The sequence below is a fragment of the Struthio camelus genome, chromosome 10, assembly GCF_040807025.1.
Source record: "Struthio camelus isolate bStrCam1 chromosome 10, bStrCam1.hap1, whole genome shotgun sequence".
NCBI lineage: Eukaryota > Metazoa > Chordata > Aves > Struthioniformes > Struthionidae > Struthio > Struthio camelus.
This window is the reverse complement of record NC_090951.1, coordinates 26,781,907-26,808,623: the sequence shown is the minus strand read 5'-3', so window position 1 is coordinate 26,808,623 and position 26,717 is coordinate 26,781,907. Positions and strand designations below refer to the sequence as shown.

Genomic DNA, 26,717 nt, shown 5'->3' with positions numbered 1-26,717 from the left:
GGACCTGGGTCAGTGGAGTATGACTCTAAATGCATCTTTCTAACCCGTCATCAGAGGATAGACTAGATCATTATTTGCCTTTACCTTACCAGTCTGCTATGAGAACAGGGTTCTCGTTACCCTGAGAGTGAAGCTGTGAACTTGGCTTTTGATATGTCTTTGTGGACACAAGAGGCAACGGGCACAAAGTGAAACACAGGAAGTTCCATCTGAGCGTGAGGAAAAACCTCTTTACTATGAGGGTGGCTGAGCACTGGAACAGGTTGCCCAGAGAGGTCGTGGAGTCTCCTTCCCTGGAGATATTCAAGACCCGCCTGGACGCGATCCTGTGCAATGTGCTGTAGATGACCCTGCTTGAGCGGGGAGGTTGGACTAGATGATCTCCAGAGGTCCCTTCCAACCTTGGCCATTCTGTGATTCTGTGGTCACAAGACCTGCTTTTGACGAGGCTGCATGTACCTTTTCCGTTTGCACATGCCGTTTCTTAGCTGGCACTTCCCTCTACTGCCTTTCCCCTGACCTATTCCTGCTCTGCCTCTCCCCTGCACTGGATAGATCTGGTTTCTGCTGCAGGACTTTGAGTTCCAACTTAATCTTACAACAGTGGTTTTCTAGAGCCAAATTATTTCAATTGCTACTTGAACTGAAAAGCAATAATACTTTTCTGTGGAGTAGGAAGTTGCCTATCTTTTATTCTAGGTGTACTGGAATACATCCTGGCATGGGGCATGTGGTTACAGCATATAACTACATCCTTTTGAAGTTCTCTCTTGCAGAAAAAAATATTTCCCGCATTGTAGACACTTGCAGTTTATTTGGGCAAGTGCAACAATCCAAAGGATTTTTCCTAGCGCTGCTGTGGTTAAAACTGCACTGTGCTGTTTTCAGCTAGTTGTTGAATCCTTGGCTGTGGTGGGATCAGGGAGCAAAAATTACACCAGTGGTGGGGATCCTGCAATAAATGCTTTACGAGTCTTTTCTGACAGAGGTGGTTTTGGCAGAGAAGTGCTGGTTTCTGTCAAACAGTTTCTCTATTTGAAGGGAGTGTAAAGTTGAACTGATAAACCAAGTTCTTGAAGGGATTATACAGCACTCAAAATAAGGGAGCATATAGCTTATGGTCTCAGAATGGTCACAGATTTGCATCCTCTGGGTGGTAGCATAAGAAATGCAGCTGCTTTTGTGCCTACCCAAAGGATACAGAATTAATTTTCTTGAATACTGGTTCTGGGTTCCTTCATCAGCTGAAGGAAACTGGTATAACCATACTGTATGCCAAAGTGGTGGCTGTGGAATTCCGTCTTTCAAAATTGTGTGACTGTGGGTGTCCTGATCAGAAAGGGCAGCATGCTCTGTGAAAGGGAGGTGAATAATGCTGTATTATGTTCAGGGGATCCATCTTTCCCAAGCCTCTAGGGTCTCACAAACATTTTCTTTAGGCAGCTGCCTTGAACTGGAACAGCATAACACTACACTCACTGACCAGGCCTATTCTTCACTTGGAAGCTGTTGCATGGTGCCTAGCAAGCACAGTGAGTCACAGTAATGATTAGAAGAGTTGGCAAAATGTTATGAGTGATAGTAAAGATGCAAAAAAAATGCTAGTGGCGAGCTCCATATGTAATCCCATGTTTCATTAAGAAAGGTGAATCTTTGTAATGAAGCTCTGTAATCCTGAGAAGGGACTGTAGTGTGCAAGCTGTCGGTGGGTAAGTGAGGATGTATGGCCCCCTGGGCAGCATTCCAGTCCATGCTGAAGTCCTTTCACACAGTAGCAATGTGAAAAAGCTGCATCTCAGTGGTGCTTCTGCAGCTTGCAGGAACATTTCTTGGACTTCCCTCCTGTCATGCCTCTCAGTCTTCCCCTCTACAGGCCGAACAGCATGTCTGTTAGAGATATAAAATAGGGAGGGAAGATGGATTTATGTGTGGTTGCAGCATTTCCAGAAGGCAACCAGCATACACTGCCTTAAGTTGGATGAACACTCAACCCAGCACTCCTGTCCCCTTGTAACATGTTTTATTCCCTGAGTGAAACTACTCTCAAGGTTCTCTTGTGCTGGATTTTAGCAGCTTCATTTTTCTTCTACCATTCCATGAGTTAGCCTCACTTGGTGCTCTAGACTGGCAAGTTCAGCCCAGAGGAAGCCTGGTACGCCAAGACACTGCTTTTGAACACTTTTGGGGGATTCGTGCTTCTTGGGTCCTAGTCCTCTCTTCCAGATCTACTCCACATGCAGGTTTCAAGTCTAACAAATGCTTGCAATAAAGTACTGCAATGCTTAGAGGCCTAGCAAAAACCTACATCCACCTGGTATGTTTTACTGCATGTCAAGCTTGTGTGATGGTGATTTTTTTTTTTTTTTCTTCCTGCTAAAAGCAAATCTGTATGCACAATAATGTTCAGCATGTTGACTAGGCCTAGACCATGCATTCACTGAGAAACAGGTTACCTAATTCTTTTTGGCTATTAAAGTCTTTCAGCTTTCTTAACTATTTCAGTCAGTTTTGAGGACAATATATTTGAGTTTGCACAGTGCAACCTTTCCTCTTATTTCCTTTTATATGCTCTAAATGATTTTTATATCACATTTTCAATGCTAGTGACTTACGTGTAAGGAAGGTGAGAAAATAGTTTATGCAAGTTGGGCTTCTGAGACTGATTTATATGAATGCAATATGATTAGATACTTCTGGTGAATATTTAAAATGTAATTAGTGCTAAATCAGTGTAATCAGTCCAGTGCAGAGTGCCAGGGCTCAGCCTTGCTTACTAGCCTAGTATTTCTGAAGCTCTGAAGTCAAGCTTTGGAGTAGCAAGTGTTAAGCAACCTTGAGACTCCTGCATGAGGCTGCAAGGTGTCCAAAACACTGTCTGGGTTTAAAGACGTTTGTGTGTCTAGAATGCAACATCATATTCATAAAGCCTCAAAGTTAAAGTACTTCATCTAGCACTTTTTTCCTCCTTAGCCTTTAACACAGCTAACACTAAGCTGAATGAGTGCTTATGCGTTTCTGGATGATACCACTGGGAACTGAGATCAGTATCCCAAGAGACCTAGACTTACTAAAAGATGGTAAAAATCATGTGGAGATGCAGCTAAATATAGATTAATACTGAGAACATTCCTGGCTACTTGGATTTGAAAGGTTGCTGCAGCCTTGGTAGTACTGTGAAGTTGTAACTTATTACTGTGAAATACTGTCGTTGATCTGAGTTTAGTAGGGTACCCGCTTATTGGCTGAATGCCCTTGATTTGTGGTGGCAACCATAAAATTCTTAGCTTTCTCTCTGGCAGATTCACAAAATCACTGCTTACGCGTGGTTTTTATTGGTGGTTTTTTGGAGGTCATCCCTAAGCATATGGAGGACAAGAAGATGATCAGGAGTAGTCAGCATGGATTCACCAAAGGGAAATCATGCTTGACCGATCTGATAGCCTTCTCTGATGGAATGACTGGCTGGGTAGATGAGGAGAGAGCAGTGAATGATGTCTATCTGGACTTCAGCAAGGCTTTTGATACTGTCTCCCATCACATCCTTGTAGGTAAACTCAAGAAGTGTGGTTTAGATGAGTGGACAGCGAGGTGGATTGAGAACTGGCTGGATGGCTGAGCTCAGAGGGTTGTGGTGAATGGCGCTGAGTCTACTTGGAGGCCTGTAGCTAGCAGTGTTCCCCAGGAGTCAGTCCTGGGTCCAGTCTTGTTCAATATATTCATCAGTGACCTGGAGGAAGGGACAGAGTGCACCCTAAGCAAGTTTGCTGATGATACAAAACTGGGAGGAGTGGCTGACACACCAGAAGCCTGTGCTGCCATGCCGAGAGACCTGGACAGGCTGGAGAGTTGGGTGGAGAGGAACCTACGGAAGTTCAACAAAGGCAAGTGCAGGGTTCTGCACCTGGGGAGGAATGACCCCAGGCACCAGCAGAGGCTGGGGGTTGACCTGCTGGAAAGCAGCTCTGCCGAGAAGGACCTGGGAGTGCTGGTGGATGACAAGTTAAGCATGAGCCAGCAATGCACCCTTGTGGCCAGGAGGGCCAACGGTAAGGTGGGGTGCATGAGGCAGAGTGTTGCCAGCAGGTGGAGGGAGGTGATCCTGCCCCTCTCCTCAGCCCTGGGGAGGCCACCTCTGGAGTACTGTGTCCAATTCTGGGCTCCCCAGTATGAGAAAGTCATGGATTTACTGGAGCAAGTCCAGTGAAGGGCCACAAAGACAATTAAAGAACTGGAGCATCTCTCCTCTGAAGAAAAGCTGAGAGAGGTGGGCCTGTTTAGCCTGGAGAAGAGAAGACTGAGAGGGGATCTTATCAATGTATACAAATATCTAAAGGGAGGGTGTCAAGGGGATGGGTCCAGACTCTTCTCCTTGGTGCCCAGTGATAGGACAAGAGGCAGTGGGGCACAAACTGAAATGCATGAAGTTGCGTCTGAATCTGGGGAAAAAACTTCTTGACTGTGAAGGTGACCGAGCACTGGAACAGGTTGCCCAGAGAAGCTGTGGAGTCTCCTTCGCTGGAGATATTCAAGACCCGCCTGGACGCGATCCTGTGCAATGTGCTGTAGGTGACCCTGCTTGAGCAGGGAGGTTGGACTAGATGATCTCCAGAGGTCCCTTCCAATCTTGGCCATTCTGTGATTCTGTGGTGTGGCTCTAGTAGAAAGATAGGAAGGGAATTTGTGACTTTTGAGCAGACTGTCACATGCTTTATTTACTTTTCCTGCTTGCGATCCCTGAACTGCCTAAGTTTCAGCTGCAGACAGTGGGGGAAATTGTTCGTGACCAGAAGCTGCTGCTCTTGATTTGTTCTAGTCTGAGTTGAAAAACTGAATCAAGGATTGGCTTGGTTCATGTGCTGTCTCTCTGTTACGCGAACAAGCTGCAGTGAGGTCATCCTGACCTGAAACTTCCCTTTCCTTTTCACTTCAGGACAGCTGTGCAGTTATTCATTAATAATCTTAAAACTATCCTCTAGAGGTGAGTGTCTTAGCTGCTGGCTCTATTGTTAGTATCAGTTACTGCTCTTCAGTATTTTAAAATGTCTTGCCTTCCCCAATGACAGCTTAAATTTGGAGTTCAAAAAAGATGCAACAAATGACTTTGTGTACTGGCACTGTTGCTCCTTTCCACAGGAACCCAGTGGAATATAGAGGTGATCCTGCACGCTTACACAAAACCCAGAGAAGCTGTAATATAAATGCTGAGAAATTTTTCTTGAGACTCCTGCCTGTTCCTCCACTGTCGTCAGTACCCTAGTACCTGAGCTGCAGGAGGGAAGCACTAAGTGCTGAAGTATCTCTAGTCAGTTTAACTTCACCATAATTTAAAGCTGTCTCTAGAGTTTAAACTGAGATTAGAACACTGCTCTGATCCTGCTGGGACTTTGCTTTTTATCCCTAAATAACACACGCTTCTACAGTAACGTGGTTAACTGTTCAGTGCAGTCACTTAGTGACCTTTGCTCTGCTAGCAGTAGCCTGTATTAAAGTCTAATGCTGGTTTTGGAAAAGTGTAAAGTTGCTTGAGCAATACTTTGGCCCATCCTGTGTATTTTAAGATGTTACCATGTAACAAGGGTGCATGATGCACAGTGAATAATGCTGCTAACTGGTGCGCTGACTATACTGGCACATAGCGCTGTGAATTTGGTCACTTGTGCTCTGAATAACTTTGAATGATTTGATTCATTCACTCAGAATTGCAGGTCCCCTGGATCATAGTCCCTGGTGTGAGGCAGGCTTCTGCCTGTAGATGGGAGGCTCATTGTTTATAACTTGAATATCTCCTTTCAAATGGCAGGTCTGGTAGTCAGGGCACTAGGAGAAGCAAAACCACCTGAACCACAGCCCTATTCTTTCCTGCTACACGCTCTCTAGGGTCTGTGCTTTTTGTTATCGGCCTGCTGATCTCTGCATTTCACCGTTGACATGGAGGACTGTCCTCATGACCCTTCACGGAGCAGCTGTTTAACTACAGTTTGGCAAGGCTTTCAGAGGATTCCTGAGAAACGCAGGTCATGCAATGTTCTGTCATTAGTCATGCTTTGTGACCACTTGCAGTATTGTTTACAGTTTCTTCAATATCCTGGAGCAGAAAGCAATAAAAAACCAACCTATCTGCCGTAGGACAATGACTCTTTATGATTAGATTAGTAAGTGGGGGAAGGAGAAGTCCTAACTGTCTTGGGGTGGCCATGTAGGGCTCTGCCCATGCGCCTTCAAGCTGAGTTGTAAAGCTCCCATGTGATGAACTTTCGTATATTTTATGTGCTCTGCTTGTTTGAACAACAGCAAACTTTCCCAGTATTCAGTGGGCCATTGTAATCTTTTTTTTTTTTTTTGCATATTTTGTTTATCAGTGCCTAAATAATTCCAAAAGGAAGAAAACATAAATTCTCCAAGTACCTGTACACCGCTTTAGCATGTGTGTGTTTTTCCTCTTCCTCCTTGATTCCAGGATCCATGGACAAATATCCCCGAGACTGGTTTCTGGGGCCTGGTTCTCCTCTATTTTCTCCAGATTGTCTCTGCTTGCTGTGCCTATTTGAGGCCAAACCAAATCTGGAAGTGAGAACAATCTCTCTCTAATCTGCTACTGCTGTAAGGAACCTCCTCCCCTCCTTTTTTGGCTTCTCTACGCGTTGTCCTAGCCTGACCTTGTTCTCATGTTCTGTGAATGTTGCCCAGTGTACATAGTGCTGAACCGAATGTTACCTGTGTATCAGGTGTGCTGGAGAGTGGTCCTGGTTGTCTTGGACTCCAGGAAGCCATAAGGCAACATCTCTCTCCTATGAAGTTAGAGTTGACTTCAGGGCTTCTAACTCTCTATTCCTGTGCCAGAAAGCACCTATAAAGCCTGCTGTCGTCTTTGTGGGTATGCAGGAGTTAAACTGGATTAACTGTGTTGCTTGGGGATTGAATGCCAGGACTGAGGGCTGCATCTAGACAGGTTCTTGCTGTGAATAATATTTCTACTTTTGATGCTTTCCTATCTCTATTAAGAAATTCTATTCTAGTCTGAGATGTTATTGACACTTGTAAATATCAACTAAAATTGTATTTCTGTGAATGTGAATTTCTGGAAAGTAACACACCTCAATTTAGTGGGTGAAAGGAGAGAGAGGCAGGGTATAACTATATACATGGAACTGATTCTGGCTGAACATCCAGTCTTTTCATAATCATCTCCCTGTATCGGCAGATAGCAGCTCAAAGCAGGAGTACACGGTCTTGCTCAAGAGAGTTTTGCTATAGTTTTCATGGAGAGCAAGTTGGAGGCTTGAAATCAGGTGCTACCTTCTAGTTACAGCCCTGCCACCCTAGGTCACTAACTGTAGCTTATATGGAGCTTCTGTGTAGTGCCATCTCCTCTGAATTTCTGCTGAGTGCTCCCAGTGAGCTAGTGCAGAGACTTACCCTCACTAGGAAGCTTGTTGGTCTTCCTGCCTGTCTCTGGTCTCTCACTCAACTGTCCTATGTCCCAGTCTCTTTTCCATGCCAAATGTGCTGCAGTAAGACTTCTGACCAGCTCCTCCTGTTTTTTGACATATGCCTTATAGCCTGATCCCTTTACTAGCTGCATTGAGAGCTAGCGAAGGTTAAAATGCTTTTGGAGCTCAAACACGCAGCAGGCTAATGGTCTTCTCAAGGAGAAATCTGAGCATGCTGAAAACATTTGAGGCTGGTGAGATTCTAATAGGAGATGAGGAGGATGACAAAAGCTGCTCTATTAAACAAGTGGCTGGAGGCACCTGGGGAAACTGCTGCCACCCTAATAAATCTAATCCTTTGGGCCTGGGAGGAAATGGCAGAGTAGCCAGGACCTCTGCTATGGTCTTAGTACAGCTGCTTTAATGAAGGCAAATGCGTTCTTGTTGGGACCTGGCACAGAAAAGCAAGTGTTGCCCCTTCTAGAAGTGAGGAGACGCTTTTCCAGCTGCCCTGGCACTGGAAGTCTGATCTCTTAGTCATAATTGAGTAGTCCCTTGGTCAAAATTGACTAAGCCATAACTATTTTCTCCAGGAAAGGGAAGTGCTAAGATGTGAGCCTCTCTCCCTCTCCCTGGTAAAATGTGAGTCTGTCTGTCTGGCCCCTCTTTTTTTTTTTTTTTTTCTGTTTTTTCTTTTTTTAAAACAGGGATTAAGTAAGAATTGAATTTGAATGAGTGAATGAGCCCAGTCTGGCCTTGCTTGGAGGAAGTGGGATTCATCTTTAGCTAGCTCTCCTATCAGGAAAGCTTATGTGGTGGTGCTGATGTCTACCTGGCCTATACATTGCACAAGAAAATCTTTATCCCGCTGCAGCTCTCTTGTTACCATAAAGGCTTGCAACACTGTCATAGTGGCAACTTCAATGAGAAATCTGTTTTTTGCGTGATAGCTCCTTATCTTGCAGAGATGAATCTTTCTTTGACAGCAAGATTTAACTAGTACTCTTTCAAAAAGTTTCTGCTGTGCCTGATAGAGGCCTTTGCATTTGGTCTACATTCTGTACATTCCCCGGACTCCTCTGAGGATGAGGAAACTGAAGTGAGTTAGGAGGGATAAATGAAATGGGGATAGCCATGCTTTGAACTCTGACAATGGAAGCCCACTGGGTTGTCTGTCCTGGGACCATCAGTCTGAAGGCAAGAGCTTCCCATGTATGAAGTGAGTCAGTCTTGGGCTGCTCTCCCCAAACCTGACTGTGACTTTGAAACTGAGCTGGACTGGAAATACAAGGATGAGATCAATGTGCATCCAGCAAGTCAGGAGCTAGGCTGCTCTGAAAACCTCTAAACAGCTTCAGGCATCTTCTGTGTTCCTCTTATATGGCTGACTTTGGCAAGCAAGGCTCTTTGCAGGTTGCCAATATCTTGTGGAGAGCAAAATCCTTTGTAAGCTGGGACTAGGGAAGAGCTACATACCGTGAAATGACCATATTCCCTAGCCTGTTCCTTCTTTGTAGGCTAAGTTTTAGAAATGAATTTGGTCTGATCCTACTTTATTGCCTTGCTTTGGCAAGACTCCTGCTGCTTGGTCTTTCCTAAAAGCTATTGTGTGTCACTGAGCAAAACTGCATGTATCTGAGGGCAGATGGCAGAGCTTGGATGTGATCTTCTGTATCCTTGTCCTGGCACACCTCGCTGAGATGAATCTGCGAGGCTGCAGGTGCTTGTGTTTGCCAGGAACAGCTGCTTGCTGCAAAGGACTTACCTTCAATTCTTATAAACAGGCCCTTCTTGCTGTCCTGGAGACTGCGTCATCTCCATGGTGAGAGTTGCACAAACAGTAGGAAGGATAACAACCCTGTGGATTAAAGGGTGAAAGGAGGTTTCCTAGTACCATGAAACTTGTTCTCTTTGCCATGGTTCTAGACTGAACGTCCCAGGAAACGTGGGTCGTGAACACAGAAAGCTCTCTGCAAAAATGGTAGTGCCAGGAGGTGCCAGCAACGTGGAGGAAAAAAAAAGGCAGGGGACTAAGGCGTGGATTTGTTCATGGAAATGCCTCTTGAGCATATTTGAGAGGCAATAAGCCCGTCTAATAAAAACTACTGAAATCTGCCTTCAACTGGCTCTGCTCACCTGCCTTCCTTGGGGTTCAAAGGTAAAAACAACTGCATTATATCCTCCTTATTAGCTAAGAAATAAAAAAAACAGCATTATCCCAATGCCTGTCTGGAAAAACATGTATGCAGAGCTGTGCTCTTTGTGCCTTTGCCCTTGCCTGAATCCTGATGTGCCAGCCTTAAGTTCCCTTTTCTTCACCACCCAAGTACGCATGGGGAGTCCAGCCTGAACCTCACTGGAGCTTGCTGCTCTGGGCTAACGCCAGACTTGCACAGCCCCTTCTGCAGCTCTGATTTAGCCCTGATCCTGTCTGTTTTGAAATAGCTCTTGCCAAGGCCACCTTCATGCTTTTTTCTCCATCTACCAGCTAACTTTTTAGCTAGGTCTGACTGTAGAGCGAGGGAGACTTGCAAAAACCCAACGTCCTGCTCTTTCAGCATCTGTGCCCCTTCCCTGTACTAACGAGGGACATTTGCAAGGGCCTATTCCTCTGCCAAAAATATTTCATCTTGCTTAATTTTTGTCAGGTTCCCCAGCTGTCTGTTAACTCATGATTCAACCCATGCTGAAGGTGTCTAGAGCACCACTCCTGTTGTTGGAGGTGCTCTTCCTCTCAGCTCCTCATTTTTACATGACACCAGGAACTCTTGCTGCATCCACATGGACAAGGCTACCAGCTCTCACATTCCCAGTCTTCAGGCCAGCTATGCCTCCCTTCTCTGGCTTGATTGCTCAACGCACTAAGGGCCATTTCCTGATTTCTTGCACTAATCTTCGCTGTCCACTTGAGTCTTGCTCTGATGCTGCATCTGCTCTGCACACCCTCTCCCACGGTAGGCTAATACTGTAGACTTTTTTCCTTTTGCTAAAGAAAGCTAACAAGTCAGAGTTGTATGCTCATTTAGCATATTTTAAAATGCTGTAGATGTGCAGATGAGGGGTTTTATAGGAGCTCAGTTGTATCTAGCAGTTCTGTTTACTGAAAACATTGTGCACACACATGGCTTCTGTCAGAAATTCAGCTCGTTACCTTGTCCTTGTTCGTCTGCTCTGTTTTGTGCCTCTGTCTTTCCATCTGCATTAGGTGCTTCAGGCAGAGTTGAAATGTGGTGAAAAAATGCAGCAGTATGTCCTTTAGCCATTACTGCAGTGCAAAGGACTGTAAAAGTCGGATAATCCTATATAACGGAAGCAGAGAATCTGATGAGGAACTTTGTAACTTGGGCTAATGCAAAAGCAGGTAGCTTTTGATGGGTAAAGGTGTGGAAAAAAAAGCTTGCATGTGATTTTATGAGGATGTGAGTAAAGTTTATGCCAAATACATACATCAAAACTGCCAGCCTGGATATTTTTGGAAGGGAGCGGGGTTGCAGGTACATGATCCTTTCTCCATAGTATCGACAAGACAGACCAGTGCTCTTAGCACTGAAACCCAGCAGGAATAAAGCTATTCTCTGATTCCCCTTCATTGTGGTCCTACCAAGCACACTTTTGCACACATGACCTGTGGGAGGAGACCAGTGGGAAGACTGCAAGGACAGATTTTTCCAGCAGCTTTGTGCAAAGGTATAGAAAAGTTGGAGCTAAACTCCTTTTGGAGGTGCACAGGGTTAGGATGAGAAACAGTAGACAACAGGCAGCAAGGGAAATTCTGACTGGCTGTTAGGAAAAGATTTTTTTACTATGAGCATGATCAGACACTGGAACAGAGGCCCTGACAGGTTGAGAGACCTATCCTTGGAAGTACACAAAGTTCAGCTGGTTAAAGCCCTGAGCAACCTGAGTTGGCCTTGCTTTGAGTAGGGTGTGGGACCAGACTCCTTCTATTCTAATATTATTCAATGACAGGTAGGAGATGCCCAAATGGAGCAGCTGGGCTATAGCATAAATCTCAGCCTGAGACAAAGCTGACTCCCTTTTGTAGGCTGGCAAAATATGGAGACATTAAGGAGGCAGCTTGCTAGTTCTTGATGAGAAGGCTGCATCTTTCTGGAGATGTTCACAGAGACTAAAGAAGTGGTGGTGTCTGGTGCCAGATGCTGGGGGTTTTTTATTAGCACATTTGTGACAGACTTTCTCTTGCATTTTTCCAGGTACAGCTACATGATTGACAATGTCATTCTGCTGATCACTGGGACTCTGCACCAGCGTCAGATTTCTGAGCTGGTGCCAAAGTGCCATCCTCTGGGAAGCTTTGAGCAAATGGAAGCCGTGAACATCGCTCAAACGCCTGCAGAGCTGTACAATGCAATCCTGGTGGACACGCCTCTGGGTGAGCAGAGCCTTTCAAAGTGTCTCTTAGCTGTGTGTGGAGCAGATGTCCCAGTTCCCCCCATTGTCTGACTAGATCCAACTAGGTCCAAGTTGCATTGCTGTAGCAATGTCCTGCTTGTGGTGGCTGGGCTTGAATTCAGGCTTAAGTCTGTCCTGTGTCTGTTTTTGTTGTCTGGAGGGCCAGACTGCAGACTCTCTGCAGGCTTCAAACAAACGGCAAATCCAGTGCACTGGCAATGCAGACTACTGGGGAATTTGGTTTATGTGAGCCAAGCCTTGACCTGTCATGGCAGTACAGGTGTAGCTAGATCTGATCTGATAGATATGCCCATTTGCCAGCTCTTCTGGGAATCACGACCTGAAACTAATGCAGAAGAAGAAAGTTTGAGAGGTCTTAGAGAACGTGATCTTTAAGCGATTGTTGTTGGACACGTAGCACATGTGCTCCCTTAGTGAAGGGCTCTCAGATCCTCTGCTGGAATAAAGTCACTTAATTTCTAGCCTTTCCAGTTGAACTGTTGAGCAATTTCTTGTAGACAATTTTTGTGGATAACTGTGGAGCTCTGCACATGCTCAGTCTTGTTCTGAGATTAATAAAACCAGCTCTAGACTAAGAAAAGTGCTTTAAAAAAAGAAAAAAAGAAACTCTAAAAGCTCTATGTATGCTAGAATCCTGCACATAGTTACACTCCTGCAAAACCAATCTGCCTGGGTCACAAAGCTGTTGGAGGACTGGGTTAATGAGAGCGTGCCTTACGTAGATCATAAACTAAGCTGCTGTCTTCGGGCTACAAATCTTTACCAGGAGGCACATGACACTGTAAAACCAATTGTCTTAAGAGCAGCTGATTAGGCAGATATTTTCCTTAAAGATAAAAGGTGTGGGAAGTGGTTCTGGAGAAATGCAGAGTAGTAGGAGAGATAATCACAGGATGCTTTCTAAGTTAGCATCTACAGGCAAAAGTAACAAGGTATGACTGAGTCAGTGGTTAATCATTCTTTTGGAGTTACTAGAAAGAACAAAACATTTTAAATCATTGTATTGTCTTTGATAGCAGCAGTTGGTTTTGGAACTGAAAGTGCTTTTTGCAAATGCTCTCTGTAGTAATGGGGCAAGTGAAATAGTTGTTGTGGAAAAAGGACTCGCCAGGTAGAGCCCAGTAAAGGAGGGAAAACAAGTCGGAAGAGATCTGGTTACCACTGAATGTCCAAGGAGCATCTGCAGCGAGGCCAAAACACTGACCTCACATGCTCTGCACGTGGGCTGTGAGTGTAGCTGTGGTGGGGTTGCTAAGCAGGGCAGCACAGCAGGAGAACGAAGACTTTGCACACAACCCGAGTGGAGCCCATTGTAGGGATGATGTGTAGGAAGACGGTCCTTCTTGTGGGTTAGTTGGAACCTTCCCATCCTGAGAATAAGACAGAACCAAGTATTTCCGAGACAGTATTAGCTCTTGGAGACCTTAAAGCGTCAGGTTGTGTATGCAGTGAAAACACCTCATTGTTCTGGCGAGGGCATTCTGAAGAACGAGCCTGGTGGTGGTGAAGCTGAGGGTCTTTGCCACTTGCCTTCATGCACTTGTGCATGAGTGAGCTTTGCCAACTTCTGCCATAGCTAATCTGAGTTCTTCTTCCAGACCTTTGCCCTGGCCATGCCCTTGAGACTATATGCCATCTACCGTGGCATTTCTTCAGCATGGATTTGTGGGGAGTAGCTGTGTTGCCTAAACAAGCAAGCACGCAGGCTGCAGTTGTTTAACTTGCACTCTTTCCAGTGACCACACACAAAGAAACAGCAGCTCTATCTCATAAAAGTACTTGAGTAGCTACGTGGCTTGGTAGGAATGCCTAAACCCAAATGGCTCTCATAGGTTAGCCGAGCTAACTGCTAGCCTAATTCGGGATATTGGAGGGCCGGGAACTGAAATAGTTGCGTTCTCATTCCTTCATTCCTTTGCTACTCTAAAGTAGCCACTACTCAACTAGCCAGTGAGTCTTGCAGTGAAACCAGTCCTGGCACCCTCCGTTTTCATTTCTGCCAGCTGTAGTGAGCAGTGTTCCTTTGGCTACGTGGCACTGGTCTCTGATGCTGTTGCAAAGAGTAGCAAAGAACCTCTGTGGGGGGTTAACCCCTGTTCAAGATTGCTGATCCCCAGTGCAGCTGCTGTCTGGGTCGGAGAGCTAGCTCATGGTGTGCGCCAGAGGTGTGAATCTGTAGGATACCTGTTTCTGTCATGCAAAGCACAGCACTGGTCAACTCTCAGGCATGCGGGCAGTGTCCGTTTCCCACAGCTGGTGTGCATAAGCTGAGGAAAATCACATTTCTCTATATGTAGCACATTCCGCAAAAATAGTTGCTGAGTGGGAGTTGAAGAGGTCAGAAAAGTTCTGTCGATGGGTTTTATTGTGCTCTTGCTAACGTGTGAATGGTAAAATAGCCTTGCGGGTGTACAAATGCAATCATGCCCCATACCTGCAGGAGCAGACTCATCTTTTTGTACAGCTTGCACAAAAGTGCTGATGTTTCCAGTACTGTATGTTAGGACTGAAACCCATTTGTGTTCTTTAGGTGGCAACAGCTTCTCAAACTCTCTCCCAAAGATATTCTGGCAAAATTTGTATGGCTGAGCTTCCTACCAAAATACACTTGTTAATGCTATCTGCTGCAGCTCACCTTCAGCTAGAGAAATAAAAGGCCTTGAAAGAAGTGGAAAACAGGACAGGCAGACCTGACTCGGGGGAAATTCTTCCTGACTTCAAATGTGGAGAGTCACAGACTATAGGAGCTGTGGTATGCCCGTGACTCCTTGATTCAAATGAGATATCGGAGGAGGAGAGAGAAGCACAAAGCCAGCTTCCTCAGCACTTTTTAGCTGCTGTCTTGCAGCTGGATGCTTGGGCACTGCTACTGTGCTGTAGCAGGCAGTTTGGAAGCTATGTTGTCACCTCTGGGTGCCTGCATCTGGGAACAGTTTTGGCTTCTTTTATATAGGCCATTCTGGCACTGATACTTGGGGGGTTGAGCTGAGGGTTTTTGCTAAAAATGAGTTGTTAACCAAGCTGTAGGACTAAGGGGTGAAGAAAGACTTCCAAGTGAGAGCCTGAAAATGACTGTGGCCTGGGGAGCCATGGTGGAGCCTGAGGTTTTGAGTCATGGCAATCTGGTGGCTAACTGAAGATAAAGGCTGGGCTTAGGAAGAGCCAGCTCAGCACACAGTCTGCTTCTGCTTGATACTGTTGATAGCTCTGATACTGCTCCCACTGGAAAGTGCTGGGCAAGGGTCTCTTTAGGGCAACACTAACTCTGTCTGTGGCTCTGTTTCAGCTGCCTTCTTCCAAGACTGCATATCTGAACAGGACCTTGATGAAATGAACATTGAGATCATTCGAAACACGCTGTATAAGGTAAATGAGTCTTTCTCAGGTGGGGCAGAGGAAGAGCTGTTAACTTCCCTGTCGAGCATTTATTCCTAGTGCGATTACAGTTCTGTCTTAGGTCATCCCACAACGCTTCCAGGAGCTTCAGCCTAGGCTGGCTTTTCTCGGACAAAAGGAAGAGGATGTTTTCCTCTTAGAGTAGATGAAAAACTATTTTCTTCCCTGAAGTGGTGATGATATAAATATGACTAAGAACTAATTGTGTCCACTGGAAAGTAAAGATAATGCTCCTGGATGGGCCTGGGGTCTGATCACCTAGCGCTGCAGAGTCAGGGCACCAGAGCTAGGTTTAGTGGTTTTACTGGGGGCTGTCAGGCTGTCACAAGTCTACACAGGAGGTTTTGCCAAAGGTCTTGGCTTTGAGCAAACTTCCTCAGGCACCCCCCCCCCCTCAGGAGGTTGTTCCTTAACCACACAGTTGAGACATGGAGTTATTGCACTCAAAATGCTAAAGTACTTTGACCTTAAACTTAAGGACTTTCATGAGCCTGTTTCTCTGTCTTGGACTCTTTCAGAGAAGTCTCCAACAGTCTTCTCAAGCCAGTGGTTGGGGTTAGATGCTCTTCGTAGAGAATTGTTAAGAGAGCTATGGCTAGGTTAGAGGAGGCATGCAGGCTGGGGAAAGTATTGGCACAGGGACGTGGAGGTCTTTCCTTGCTCTGAGTTTGCATGGGAAGCTGTTTTCTCCTCTGCAGGCCCTATCTGGTTTTAGCTGGCAATGTAAGAGCATGTGTTTATGTGCCGGCTGTGGCTATCGCTTCATCTTGCCTCTCTGGACTAAGGGTGGGATGCAGATTGTATCTGCCAACCTTGTTTTAACTGGTCACAGCCAGCTAGCAGTCGGTGTGTGACCTCTGCTTCCTAAGGTAGCCTTGGTCCATTTGGAGAGGTGGAAAACAGGCCAGGCGTGAGGGCAAGAAGGCGGAAGGAGGGGAGGAGCTGCTGTGTGTTAGCAGTCGTGCCCAGCTGTGTGTGGCCCCTGGCATGTACTGATCTCTTGCTCTAGTGGAGGCAGTATGGCTGTTTGCATAAATACCTCCACTCTTGCAGGCTGCAGACCTTTCTATAGAGAAGGGGCAGCTGCGGGGAGGGCAGGGAGTGGAGTGAGCACAAAGCAAGCAGGTTGGTAGGTGCTGTATGATTGGGTCCCAGATGCCTTGATGTCCTTCCTCATCTCCTTTTTGAGACAGGTATTCCTTTGCGTTCTTCCCAACTGTAAATTGAAGCGTGGATGCCTGTACCTCTCAGTGTGTGCTGGCACCAATTCATGCTAGAGGGCAACCCTTGGGGAGGGTTGGGGGCAGGCTGTTCACTCTATCCGTAACAAATCACTGAGACGCGAGAGTGGAAGAGGTGAATGAGTAGCTGCTGCTTGCAGACTCTCACTTGAAGCCATGTCTCTCCCCAAGGACTGGGAATTTGATTATACAATGCAAGTGGACTCCAGAGGCAAATTAAGGAGGTAAGGTCAGGCCTGATAGCTGTGTGGAGCTGCTCTGAAGAACAGAGCAGCTAGATACCTAGGATAGATACCTGCCTTGGAGAACAGTTGTCATGCTGTGGGGAAGGGAGGTAAGTGCTGCCTCCCAGACCTGGAGGTGTTTCTTGAAATAGTCCACAGATCTCCCCTAGATCTGGATGTGAAAAACAAATGAGACTGGCAGGAGGCAGGGTGTAATCGAATAGATTCATAGAAGAAAAAAAAAATCCATTTAGGGTTATTAAATACAAAGACAGAGCCATTTCTGGGATAAGGGTCTCTAGCCAGTGTCCTGTAAATTGCTGTCGTCTGTGGAAGGGTCCTTACCTATACTGCTTCTTCGCTAGGTATCTGCTGTTGGCTGCTGTCAGAGACAAGACAATGAGCTAGAGGGACGTAGTGCAGCCATTCTTACGGTCTATGAATTTCCACAGTATCGGTGATGTTAGATCCTCCTTCAGTGCTGGATATTTGAATTCACCTAGTTCTGCTTTTAAGTCCTTCAGTTTGTGTGTGAACTCTAAGAAGGGCAAAGTTAGTGACCTGAATCTCTTAGCCAGTATCCATTTTCTGTGGCTCTCAAGCAAAGTTCATTATCCATATCCTAGTTCATTATCCATTACCCAAGATAACTCTGCAGACTGATGCTCCATGCTCACCTGCACTTGAGCAACAGCAGGAGAAATTTTCAGCATTACTTCCCGGAGGTAATGCTCCTTTTATGTAGTGTTCACCTAGTAGAGGGCTTTTGCACTGTGTAGTAGCAAATACTTACAGAACACAATAATCTGGGTGCTTCCCTAGTGCAGAGGCTGAGGGTTTCCAACACCTGCATTCCTGGTCCGTCTCCAGCCCTGGAGCTGTTGTGACAAGGCAAAGATTTGTGAAGTCTCGGTGTTATTTATCTATTTATGTATTTATTTTTCATCCCTTTTATGTGGTTCTGATTGCAACTGTTTGTCTAGGGAGATGTTGTATCACATGATGGCTTCTTCTGAGAAAATTTTTGCTGAACAGCACTCCAAGCCTCATGATTCCTCTTGGGAGTTATAGCCATCTTCCAGATGGATTATGGTGCGTCTCCACATAGGATTCTGCTTCCGGGATGCAGCGTAACTGTGTCTAGCCTTATATGTTTTATATAGTGCTCCAGCTGGGATGGAGAACAAGCAGCTGCAGTGTGGAAAGAGAATTACAGAGAATGGCTAGTTCGCTTCACAGACATCCTTTCTAATCTCTTGATTCCACTTACCAAGCAGTACTTACTGAGCTGGAGTCCTGCAGCTAAATTTGTATGGCTTGGCATGTCAGAGTGGGGTCAGGAAACCATGCAAGACTATAGTAAATGCTTTAGAGTTAGACCACTCAAAGGAGCAAAGTAGGCATCCATTAGGCTTTAACCGTGATGTCTAAGGGTCTTGCCTGCAGTAAGCTTGCCTAGTCACATGAACAAACCAAAGCGCAACTCTGTCTCCAGCTCCTGGGGAAGCATTGTCCCTGGTATATACTGTGTTACAAAGCATCTGGGAGCATCCCTGCTTGCTGTCAGCCCCCTGCTGAATGGGCCTATGGGGCAGTAAGTGAAGCAGTATAGAAGTGTTCCTCTGCCCTTTCTCTTCCAGGCGTACCTGGAGTCCTTCTACAAGTTCTGCAAGGTGCTGGGTGGTACCACAGCAGATGCTATGTGCCCAATCCTGGAGGTAGGTCTGGGAACCCTTGTACCTGGGACAGGCTGTATTTTAGTGATACTCCTTGCTCTGTGCTCAGGCTAGCCCACTTGTCAGTATTAAGGATGTCTAAGATACTCTTCAACAACCCAATGCATATTCTCAGGCTGCTCTCTGAGAGACCTAAGAAAAACCTGCCTGAGCATGACTTCAGGTGCCTTTGGTGCCCAAGTCCTGATCTTGCCAGATGCTGACATGTCTTTTTGCCTTTGTGTGCTCTTTCTCTAACATGGATTGGATGAGGATCAGGAAAGCAGCCACTGCTGCTCTTCTCACAGCAGGTCTCCATGGCAGGGCCACCTGTGGGTGTGCAGGGCTATTGCAGGGCAGTAGCTGAGAGATATTTATTGCTCTTTAACCCAGACAGGGTGCTACTCAGTGAGTTGGCTTGTGTCTGAGGTGGGGACTTCTTCCCCTGACTAGTCCCCAGGCATCAGCTACTGGTCATACTGGGGGCCTATGCAGGTAGCCTACTCTGGCTGAGCAGAGGATAGCTGTACGCTTCCCAGATGGTGAGCCAGGCTTGCTCATACTGCCTTCTGATGTGTCTCTGCTCAAAGCACTGTCAGTATCTGCCAGTTTCTGGCAAAGTCACTGCATCCCACAGTAAAACGCTCTTTTCCTGCAGTTTGAAGCTGATCGGAGGGCCTTCATTATCACCATTAACTCATTTGGTACTGAGCTCTCCAAGGAGGACCGAGCAAAGCTGTTCCCTCACTGTGGCAAGCTCTACCCTGAGGGTCTGGCTCAGCTGGCCAGAGCAGATGACTACGAACAAGTCAAAAATGTTGCTGACTACTACCCTGTGAGTATATCAGGTTGAGGGCCATGGGAACTGGTACAGGAACCTGCTCTGAATTGGATCTCCTGGGAGCTCAGGGGGAATTTGTGGACTGGCAGCCTGGGTAGAGGGTGCCCATCTTCACCTGACAAATACTATTACTCCTGTGCTATGTTTGGCCAAAATGGAGTTGGCCTTGCCTGGGCTCTGGGTGCCTGAGTTGCTGTTGGCTTGTTAGTCACCAGTGTTGTTGCAGTGGTGATGGGCAGGCCGGGTGTGGGGCCTTGCCCTATATTTCCCATCCCAGGATGGTGGGCCTACACTCACCACGTACCCTTGAGGTAGCAGTGTGGCAGCAGTGCCAGTCTCTTTGACTAGTGGGGGAAAATGTGTCTTCAGCGAGAAGTGCTATGTGCCTGATCTCCAGCACCAGGTTGTCTGACTGAGCTCTGGTTCAAGCAAAAGGGAGCTGATGCTAACTGGCCAGGGTGAGAGGCACGCTTTAGAGGTGTCTGGGTTTTACTTTTGTGCATGACTGGGAGCCTATTTGGAGTCAGAGAGCAAAGTGTTCCCCTACTGAAGCAGCAAGGGCATGTGCCAATCTGCATGGACATGGGGGCCCGGGCCTGAACATTCTGGTCTGTACCTGGTGGGGATATGCCTTGCTCATCCTTCCTGCAGACTCAAAGTGATGATACAGCCTTGAGCACTGCACGTTTCAGAGAAAGGATAGGATTTCTGGACAAGCAGATGCTTCCTCTCTCTTTCCTGTACTTGCCTTCAGCTAACTCCCAGAGTGGTGTGTGTGCAGTGCAGCCTTGGCAGGGTCTTGCTGCCAAAACTCATGTGAGTGCAGGGTAGACTGATGGCTTCTCTGTGTTCTCTGCTGACCTGACATAGTGTTTCGGGTGTCTGTTTGGTGTGCGGGGCCCAGGAATGCTGCTGCTCTTGGAAGGATTTGGGTACATCCTCCTTACGATGTCTTTCTGCAGGAGTACAAGCTGCTATTTGAAGGTGCTGGCAGCAACCCTGGAGACAAGACCCTTGAAGACAGGTTCTTTGAACATGAGGTGAGTGAGCATCTGAGGCATTTCTTGACACATGTCTGCCTGTGCCATTTGCAAAGCTCAGGGTAGCTGCGAGCTTGTTTGCAGCCCTGTCAGCAGGGCTCCAGAGCATCAATGCTGTGGTTGAACAGAGTTCAGCCCCAAGGAAGGAAAGGACCCTCTGCTCCAGTGAGGGAGTGGTGCTCATTCTTGATGGCTGTGACCCCACTCACTCCATGCTCTCTCCCCAGACAAGTTAGAGCAGTGTGGGAGGCAGATTTGGGCTGCGATGGATTTTTGGTCTATGGATAGCAAAAGTAAAGGGCAATTACTTGGGAAAGGAGCCAGAGGGAGGATCCTCACAGCACAGGAGAGTATAAATTCTTCCCCTTCCAAAATCAGAGCCTGTCCTGTCTGAGGCATGTGCTGTAGGTTAGAGCTGGTGCAGAGCAGGCCTTCCAGCCCGCTAGGGAAGTCATGCGACTTCCAGGCTGGTCCACACTTGGGTTGACTGTCTTCCTAGACTGTCTCTGCTAGACTAGAGGAGAGTCTAGCAGAGGTAGACAAATGATGTTTCCTCCTCCTGGCTTTCCCCAGGTGAAGCTGAACAAGCTTGCTTTCCTCAACCAGTTCCATTTTGGAGTCTTCTATGCCTTCGTGAAGCTGAAGGAGCAGGAGTGCCGCAACATTGTGTGGATTGCAGAGTGCATCGCCCAGCGGCACAGGACCAAGATCGACAACTACATTCCTATCTTCTAACGCTGCCCTGTTCCCATATGACCCTGCTGCCCCTGGAGTCCAGAGGGACCCTTGTCCATCTTCTACATGCTCCCTGAGTTATCCCTTGCCCAGGCTCCAGGGATGTCTCATCTGTGGAACTGGCTCAGATGGGGAAGCTGTACAGTTACTAGTTAAATTATTCACAAGCTGAAGTTGAGTTGTGTGTGCTGTGAGGGGTCCAGAGGGACCAGTGGCACAGGCTTGGCCCTGTGCAGCTGTGTAGCAGGAGGTTCATGTTGTGTAGCTAGTAGTACCTGTGTCACTGTACTAATCTGCTGTATGCGCTTCTGCTCACAGAGCAAGCACCAGCCAGAGGTGGCTGCCTCCAAGTTGTTCCCACTGCAGAAGGATGCATCAGGTCTGCAACATCCTGCAACGTCCAAGTCTCCTCTCTGTCAGTGCTCTGAGAATGCCTCGTAGTCAGTGTTGTCCCCATGAGGCTTAGTTTGAGTGTGATTTGTAGTATAGCCAATGCTGCTGTGTAATCCCTGCATCCTGCTGTAGCAAACCCTGTTGTGGGAGAGGCTGACCAGCCCTGGCTGGGGCTGGGACTGGGACTGGGACAGCGCCTATGGGAAGGTGAGGGCAGAACCAGAGCCAGAGCAGAGCACATAGAAAGTGTGTTCCTTCCCTCTCCAATAGCATTTGCACTAGTGCAGGCCCTGCTGTGTCCTCAGAAACAACTCTGGCTAGTTTTTCTCCTGCCCTGGAGCTTGGAGGGGATCCACAGCCTGCCTGAGCTCCTTCCTCCCGCAAGTGCCCCTGGTTTGGAGGCTTACCTGCAGTCCCCAGGTGTGTCTGTCACAACCATGCATGAGTCAGGGCTACTTCTGGCTCTATGGACGCTGCTGTGTTATGACAGAGCCTCTGGACTGGCATAGCACAGGTATCCAGGCTGGAGCAGTCCTCCTGGGGCGTCTGGGCTGGCACTGTCACTTAGCCATATGGGCACAACTGGCTGTTCTGCAGAGCAGCCCTTGGGGTCTGGCTCCACTTGCTCGCTGTGGTTAGTGCAGAAGGCATGTTGGCAGAGGTGTCTCCTGTCTTGTCCAGGCCCTGCCTCTTCATGGTCTGTATTTAGGAGATGGGAGGCAAGCCAGAGCCATGGTGTGGCAGCCCAGCTCCCTTCCTGATGTGTGACATGGCTGGCTCCCACTTGTGCTCAAGGTTATTTGGCCCTGCTGGGAGATGCCCTGTGTTGGTGTGGCAGTGAAGAAGCTTTGCTGATGGGAAACACATGTGCTCTGTGCTGCCACTGGGAAGGGTTGATGGGTAAGAGCAGCCCTGTCCCAGCCTGTGCTGTGGTAACTTCTGCAGTGTGTGTTATCCTGGCCACCCTCCCTCCCTTTTTGCACCAATAAATATCCGCCTACTGCGCTGTGCTCTCCCTGCTTACTCGGGTCTTGGGGATGTATGAGCAGGTGCCTGCTTCAGCCAAGGGGCTGGTGTTGGAGGCGTCAATTAGTGTTTGCTGTGGGAGCTCTGCCTCCACAACTTCTGAATAACTTTGTGCATGTCCTATCTCCTAGGCAGCCTTCAGCTAGGAAGGTCTCACTGGCTAAGTGTGGGTCTTGGCTACTCTGCCTTTTACCCAGGGTGCTTAGATGTTTGTAGAGAACCCCGGCCTAGCCCCTGCCTGACTTGGGCACTTGCTCCTGCCATGGATAGGCAAGGCAGAGCTGTCATGACACCACAGCACAAGCGGCATAACAGTGCCCAATAGTAGGTGTGTGGGTGCAGTTGGGTGCTGAGCTGGTAGGTGCTTGAGAGGAGATGCAGCCCTTGTTGCTTATACTTGCTTAAGAGCCTTCACCCGCTTTGCTAACCTTATTCCCCAATGCCTGGGCTTCCTGCACAGAGGTGCTCGTGGAATCACAGCAAAGCAAAAGGGGAGCCTTTGGGGTGGAGGGAGAGGGGGAGGGGGCAGATGCCTTCTCTTCCTGTCAGGCTATATCCAGGGAATGCATCTCCAACTAACATCCCCTTGGCTAGATATCCCTCTTCTGGTACTGCCTGTGGCACACTAGGCCCTGCTACTCCACCAAAGGCTCTTACCACTACGCTCAGTGTGTAGCTCAACTCAGTGCACAGCTGGGGACCAGCTTTGTTCTCCTGCTTCTATGGCAGGGCATCCCTGAACAAGCACTGTGGTGCTGTGCCACAAAAGTAGACTGTAAGAGCCCAGTGGCATATTAAGAACAGATTTATTTAAAAAGTGATAATCACATAGTTCAACTTGTGAAGAGCTCTGCAGCCTGGTCTGGGACCCCACTGTCCCTGGGAGCACATGGAGTGTGTAATGAACTGCAGTGAGGCAGGCACAGGGGCTGGCACAGCGGTGGGCAGAAGGTCATGGGCCTGACCCAGCCAAGAGACAACGGAGACGAACACTTGCAGCTCCAGCAGCAGCGAGGAAAACCTTAACGTAGCTGAGAAACACCTGAGGTACGTTCCAGTGTGTCGTGCAGAAACCCAGAGAGTCAGGCAGGAGTGGCCACATTGCAGGATGTGCAGTTAGAAAAAAATACAAAAACAAGGTCTCTAGAAAATGCTGATTCTCACACAATAGAAAATAGATCTGCCTGATTTCGGAAAGCAATTTGGTTTTATGTCTAGTGCTGATCGTTCCCATGTGGCGCATGAGCAGCAGGGCTGGAGGCTGTGCACACACTCGGGCTATTTCATGTGGTGCTTAGAGATTACAGGAGAAGGCTTCCTCCTGCCCCATGATTGCATGCAGGCCAAGGTCAGGCCTTCTTGATGTTGTTGTGGTGCTCTTGCCGCAGCGCTCTGGGCAGCTTGGGGTTGATGAAGAATCCTTTCAGGAACAAGTCTCGGACAAAGTAGGGCAGGTAGCGGTGTATAAAATACATGAGCCCAAGGCCCTGCCCTGGGTAGTAGCGCACAGCTGGATTGGCAGCGAGGAGCCCATCTGTGATGCTGTTCACCACCGCACTGAGGTCCTCCACAGCCACCTTCATGAACTGGATGAACTGCCGGTTGATCTCCTCCACATAGTCCTCGCCATAGGCCTGCAGCAGCTCCTGGGGCAGGCTGGCCACCAGCTGCTGCTTGCGCAGGTTCCAGAATGCGGGGTCACATGTTGTCCCTGCAACGACATAGACGCTGTCGAGCTGTGCTGAGCCCAGCTGCCCGACAGACCTCACTCCTGCCCTGTGCCTGCCCAACAGCACTTTTTGCCCCATTCTGTTCTGGACCAGAGAAGACCTTCACCCCCAGGCCCTCTGTATTGATGCCCGCAGCCCCCACTCCCTTCCCAGCATCCCAGGAAGGAGAGGATGTATCTGCCAGGTCCTCTGAAACACTTGACTGTTACTAGACAGCACGGAAAAGTGGTGTGGGAGCGAGATGGTGGTTCTGATGCCTATTCACCAAATGCAGTGGAAACCACTTGCAATCTAGAGTGCTCCAAGGTACCTGTTCAGTGGCACGCAGAGCACAGCCTGGGTCAAATGCCTGGCCTTTGAGGCACTACTGTAAAAGCAGCTGGCTGAGCTGGTACTTGCTTGGTTTAGCCAGCTCCTGTGGTTGAGGACCTGTTTGCAGGCCCTGGCAGGGCTTTGATTCTGACCCAGTATCTCGCAGAGTAATGCTGCCACCTGAGAACCCAAAGGCCACAGATGGCTCCCACCACTGTGACATTCAAGCTGTTTTAGCCACTGTCCCTCCATGTGGTCATCTTGGTCCCAAGGGATGCTGCTGTAGATGCCAGGGGTGCTCTTGTTCACTTTGCACTGCATGAGATAGGTGCTACCACATAAGGCTGGTCTCTGTAGGGAGCTGCTCAGACTACAGCAAGGCACGCATAATCTTCTGTCATGCCAGCATGGGCATAGATCATGCTGGAGCAAGATGGTTTTAATGGGAGATAGAGGTATACAGGGGGCAGTACTGAGTGGTAACCCTCTGCTGTGCACACATGCTGGTTATATGCATATAGACCTGCGCCCAAAAGATACATCCTGTACTGCTAGCCTCCCTCTGCTGCTGCTGCTGTTGATCTATCACTGCCTTTTATGCCTTCCCATGGGCTCCAGGCCTACCTCTGCTGCTGTAATGACATTTGACTGCAAGGCTATGGGAGTGGATAGCACTCCAGCATCTCTCATGTGTGGCAACACTACAGTGACAATAGAGCAAGGGCAAAAATTGCCTTGCTGAGGGCAAGGGCAGAAATAACCCGGCAGGTGCCACAAAGCCCTGAGTCCCAGGCAGCTTGGCCAGCTGTGGCAGCGCAGCTGTGTGAACAGATGTCGACCCTCTTACCTGTTTTGTAGTAGCCGGGCAGGATGAGGCTGACTTTGACGCCCCAGGGCTGGAGCTCACTGCGGAAGGTGTCCATGAGCAGGCTGAGTGCAGCCTTTGAGGCACCATAGGCTGCCAGGCAGGGAAATGGCAGGTCACCTTGGAGGAGAGAAAGTGCAAGTGAGCAGGCTCGCGAGTGGCTCTGTGTGTGGCCAGGCCAGCTGAACCCAGTGCAACTAGGAAGGCTTTTGCGGGGCCATATTGCGCATTCTTGACCTCTGTGCAGAGAACAGGCTTAGGTTTTGTTTTGCTGAGAAAGCGTCTCCAATTTGCTCCAAATGAATGAGCTTGTTTAATGGGAAAAAAGTAGGAGGAAGAGTAGGCTGTTTTTCCCTCCTCAGCCTTCTAAATCGCTGATTGGTGCCTCTAGGCAAGGCACATGGCAGATGTGATGGGGTTGCCTATGCTCCTCTGCACCCTGCCCCAGGGAGCAGCAGGGGCGGCTCAGTCCCCTGCAACCTTCTGGTCCTGTTAGGCTCTCTGCACCTGGGACATATATGCACAGACCCATGGCTCCCTGACTCTGGGTGCCAGCTGTGGGGCTCATCTCTGCCCTCAGGTCCTTCTAGGGTGCCTGGTTCCAGCCTGATGGGATGGAGGGAACAGCTGCTTCAAGGTCACCAGCCAGAGTGGGTTGGAGAAGTGGAGGAGTCACCCAGCGCCTGGGCCCAGGGAACGGGAGCCATGCTGTAATGTGAGGATGCTTGGTATGCACCCCTGCCACGTGTACCAGGGTGCCATTGCACTGACAGGCCAAACAGAGGGACAGCGTGTCAATCTGGGGAACTCTGGGTTGCTGCTGACCGCCCCTCCTGCCCTTTCACGCACCCTACTGACGCCTGAGGTGGCTGTGACTGTGGAGGGGGTCTGGACCCCCACCTAAGCAGTGCTCATATTGTAGCCCAGCTTCTGCATTCAGTTACTGGGGTTCCTGGCAAGCCGTGGCATACTGCCCAGCTCTGCGCTATGTGGCCCTAGCTCCCAGAGGAGTCCCAGTTCACTGCACGGCTGCGGTGCTGGAGCTGCTCACCCGCAGGGCTGCTCACAGTGACGATGCGGCCGCCAGCAGAGCGGAGCAGGGGCAGCAGCCCCTTGGTGAGCTCCAGTGACCCGAAGAAGTTCACCTCCATGCAGGTGCGAAACTTGCCCAGTGGTGAGAGCTCTGCATCAGCAATGGTGTCATTGAAGCCGGCGTTGTTCACGAGGCCCCAGAGCCCTGTGGGGATGGAAAGCTTGAAGCGATGGCCCAGGGGTCCCAGCTGCTGCACCTCTCATGGTGGTCCTTCCAGGGGAACCACGGGGTGCCTAGGGACA

The 26,717-nt window shown here is 48.5% G+C and overlaps 2 protein-coding genes across 3 annotated transcripts in view; one reads left to right on the top strand and one right to left on the bottom strand.

Annotated features, from left to right (window-relative positions):
* ATP6V0D1 (ATPase H+ transporting V0 subunit d1) overlaps nucleotides 1-22,453 on the top strand; it is a 46,045-nt gene extending 23,592 nt beyond the window's left edge. The window contains exons 3-8 of the mRNA XM_068955273.1: nucleotides 11,645-11,823; nucleotides 15,151-15,230; nucleotides 18,366-18,443; nucleotides 19,099-19,275; nucleotides 20,244-20,321; nucleotides 20,895-22,453. Of these exons, the coding sequence (XP_068811374.1) occupies nucleotides 11,645-11,823; nucleotides 15,151-15,230; nucleotides 18,366-18,443; nucleotides 19,099-19,275; nucleotides 20,244-20,321; nucleotides 20,895-21,056 (754 nt within the window). The 3' untranslated portion in view covers nucleotides 21,057-22,453. The remainder of the gene's footprint in view (nucleotides 1-11,644; nucleotides 11,824-15,150; nucleotides 15,231-18,365; nucleotides 18,444-19,098; nucleotides 19,276-20,243; nucleotides 20,322-20,894) is intronic.
* An 811-nt stretch (nucleotides 22,454-23,264) lies between these two features.
* Nucleotides 23,265-26,717, bottom strand: part of HSD11B2 (hydroxysteroid 11-beta dehydrogenase 2) — a 28,491-nt gene continuing 25,038 nt past the window's right edge. For both annotated transcript variants that reach the window (XM_068955272.1, XM_009676771.2), the window contains exons 3-5: nucleotides 26,434-26,619; nucleotides 25,365-25,502; nucleotides 23,265-24,186 (exon numbers count right to left, since the gene is read on the bottom strand). In XM_068955272.1, the coding sequence (XP_068811373.1) occupies nucleotides 23,825-24,186; nucleotides 25,365-25,502; nucleotides 26,434-26,619 (686 nt within the window). In that variant the 3' untranslated portion in view covers nucleotides 23,265-23,824. The remainder of the gene's footprint in view (nucleotides 24,187-25,364; nucleotides 25,503-26,433; nucleotides 26,620-26,717) is intronic.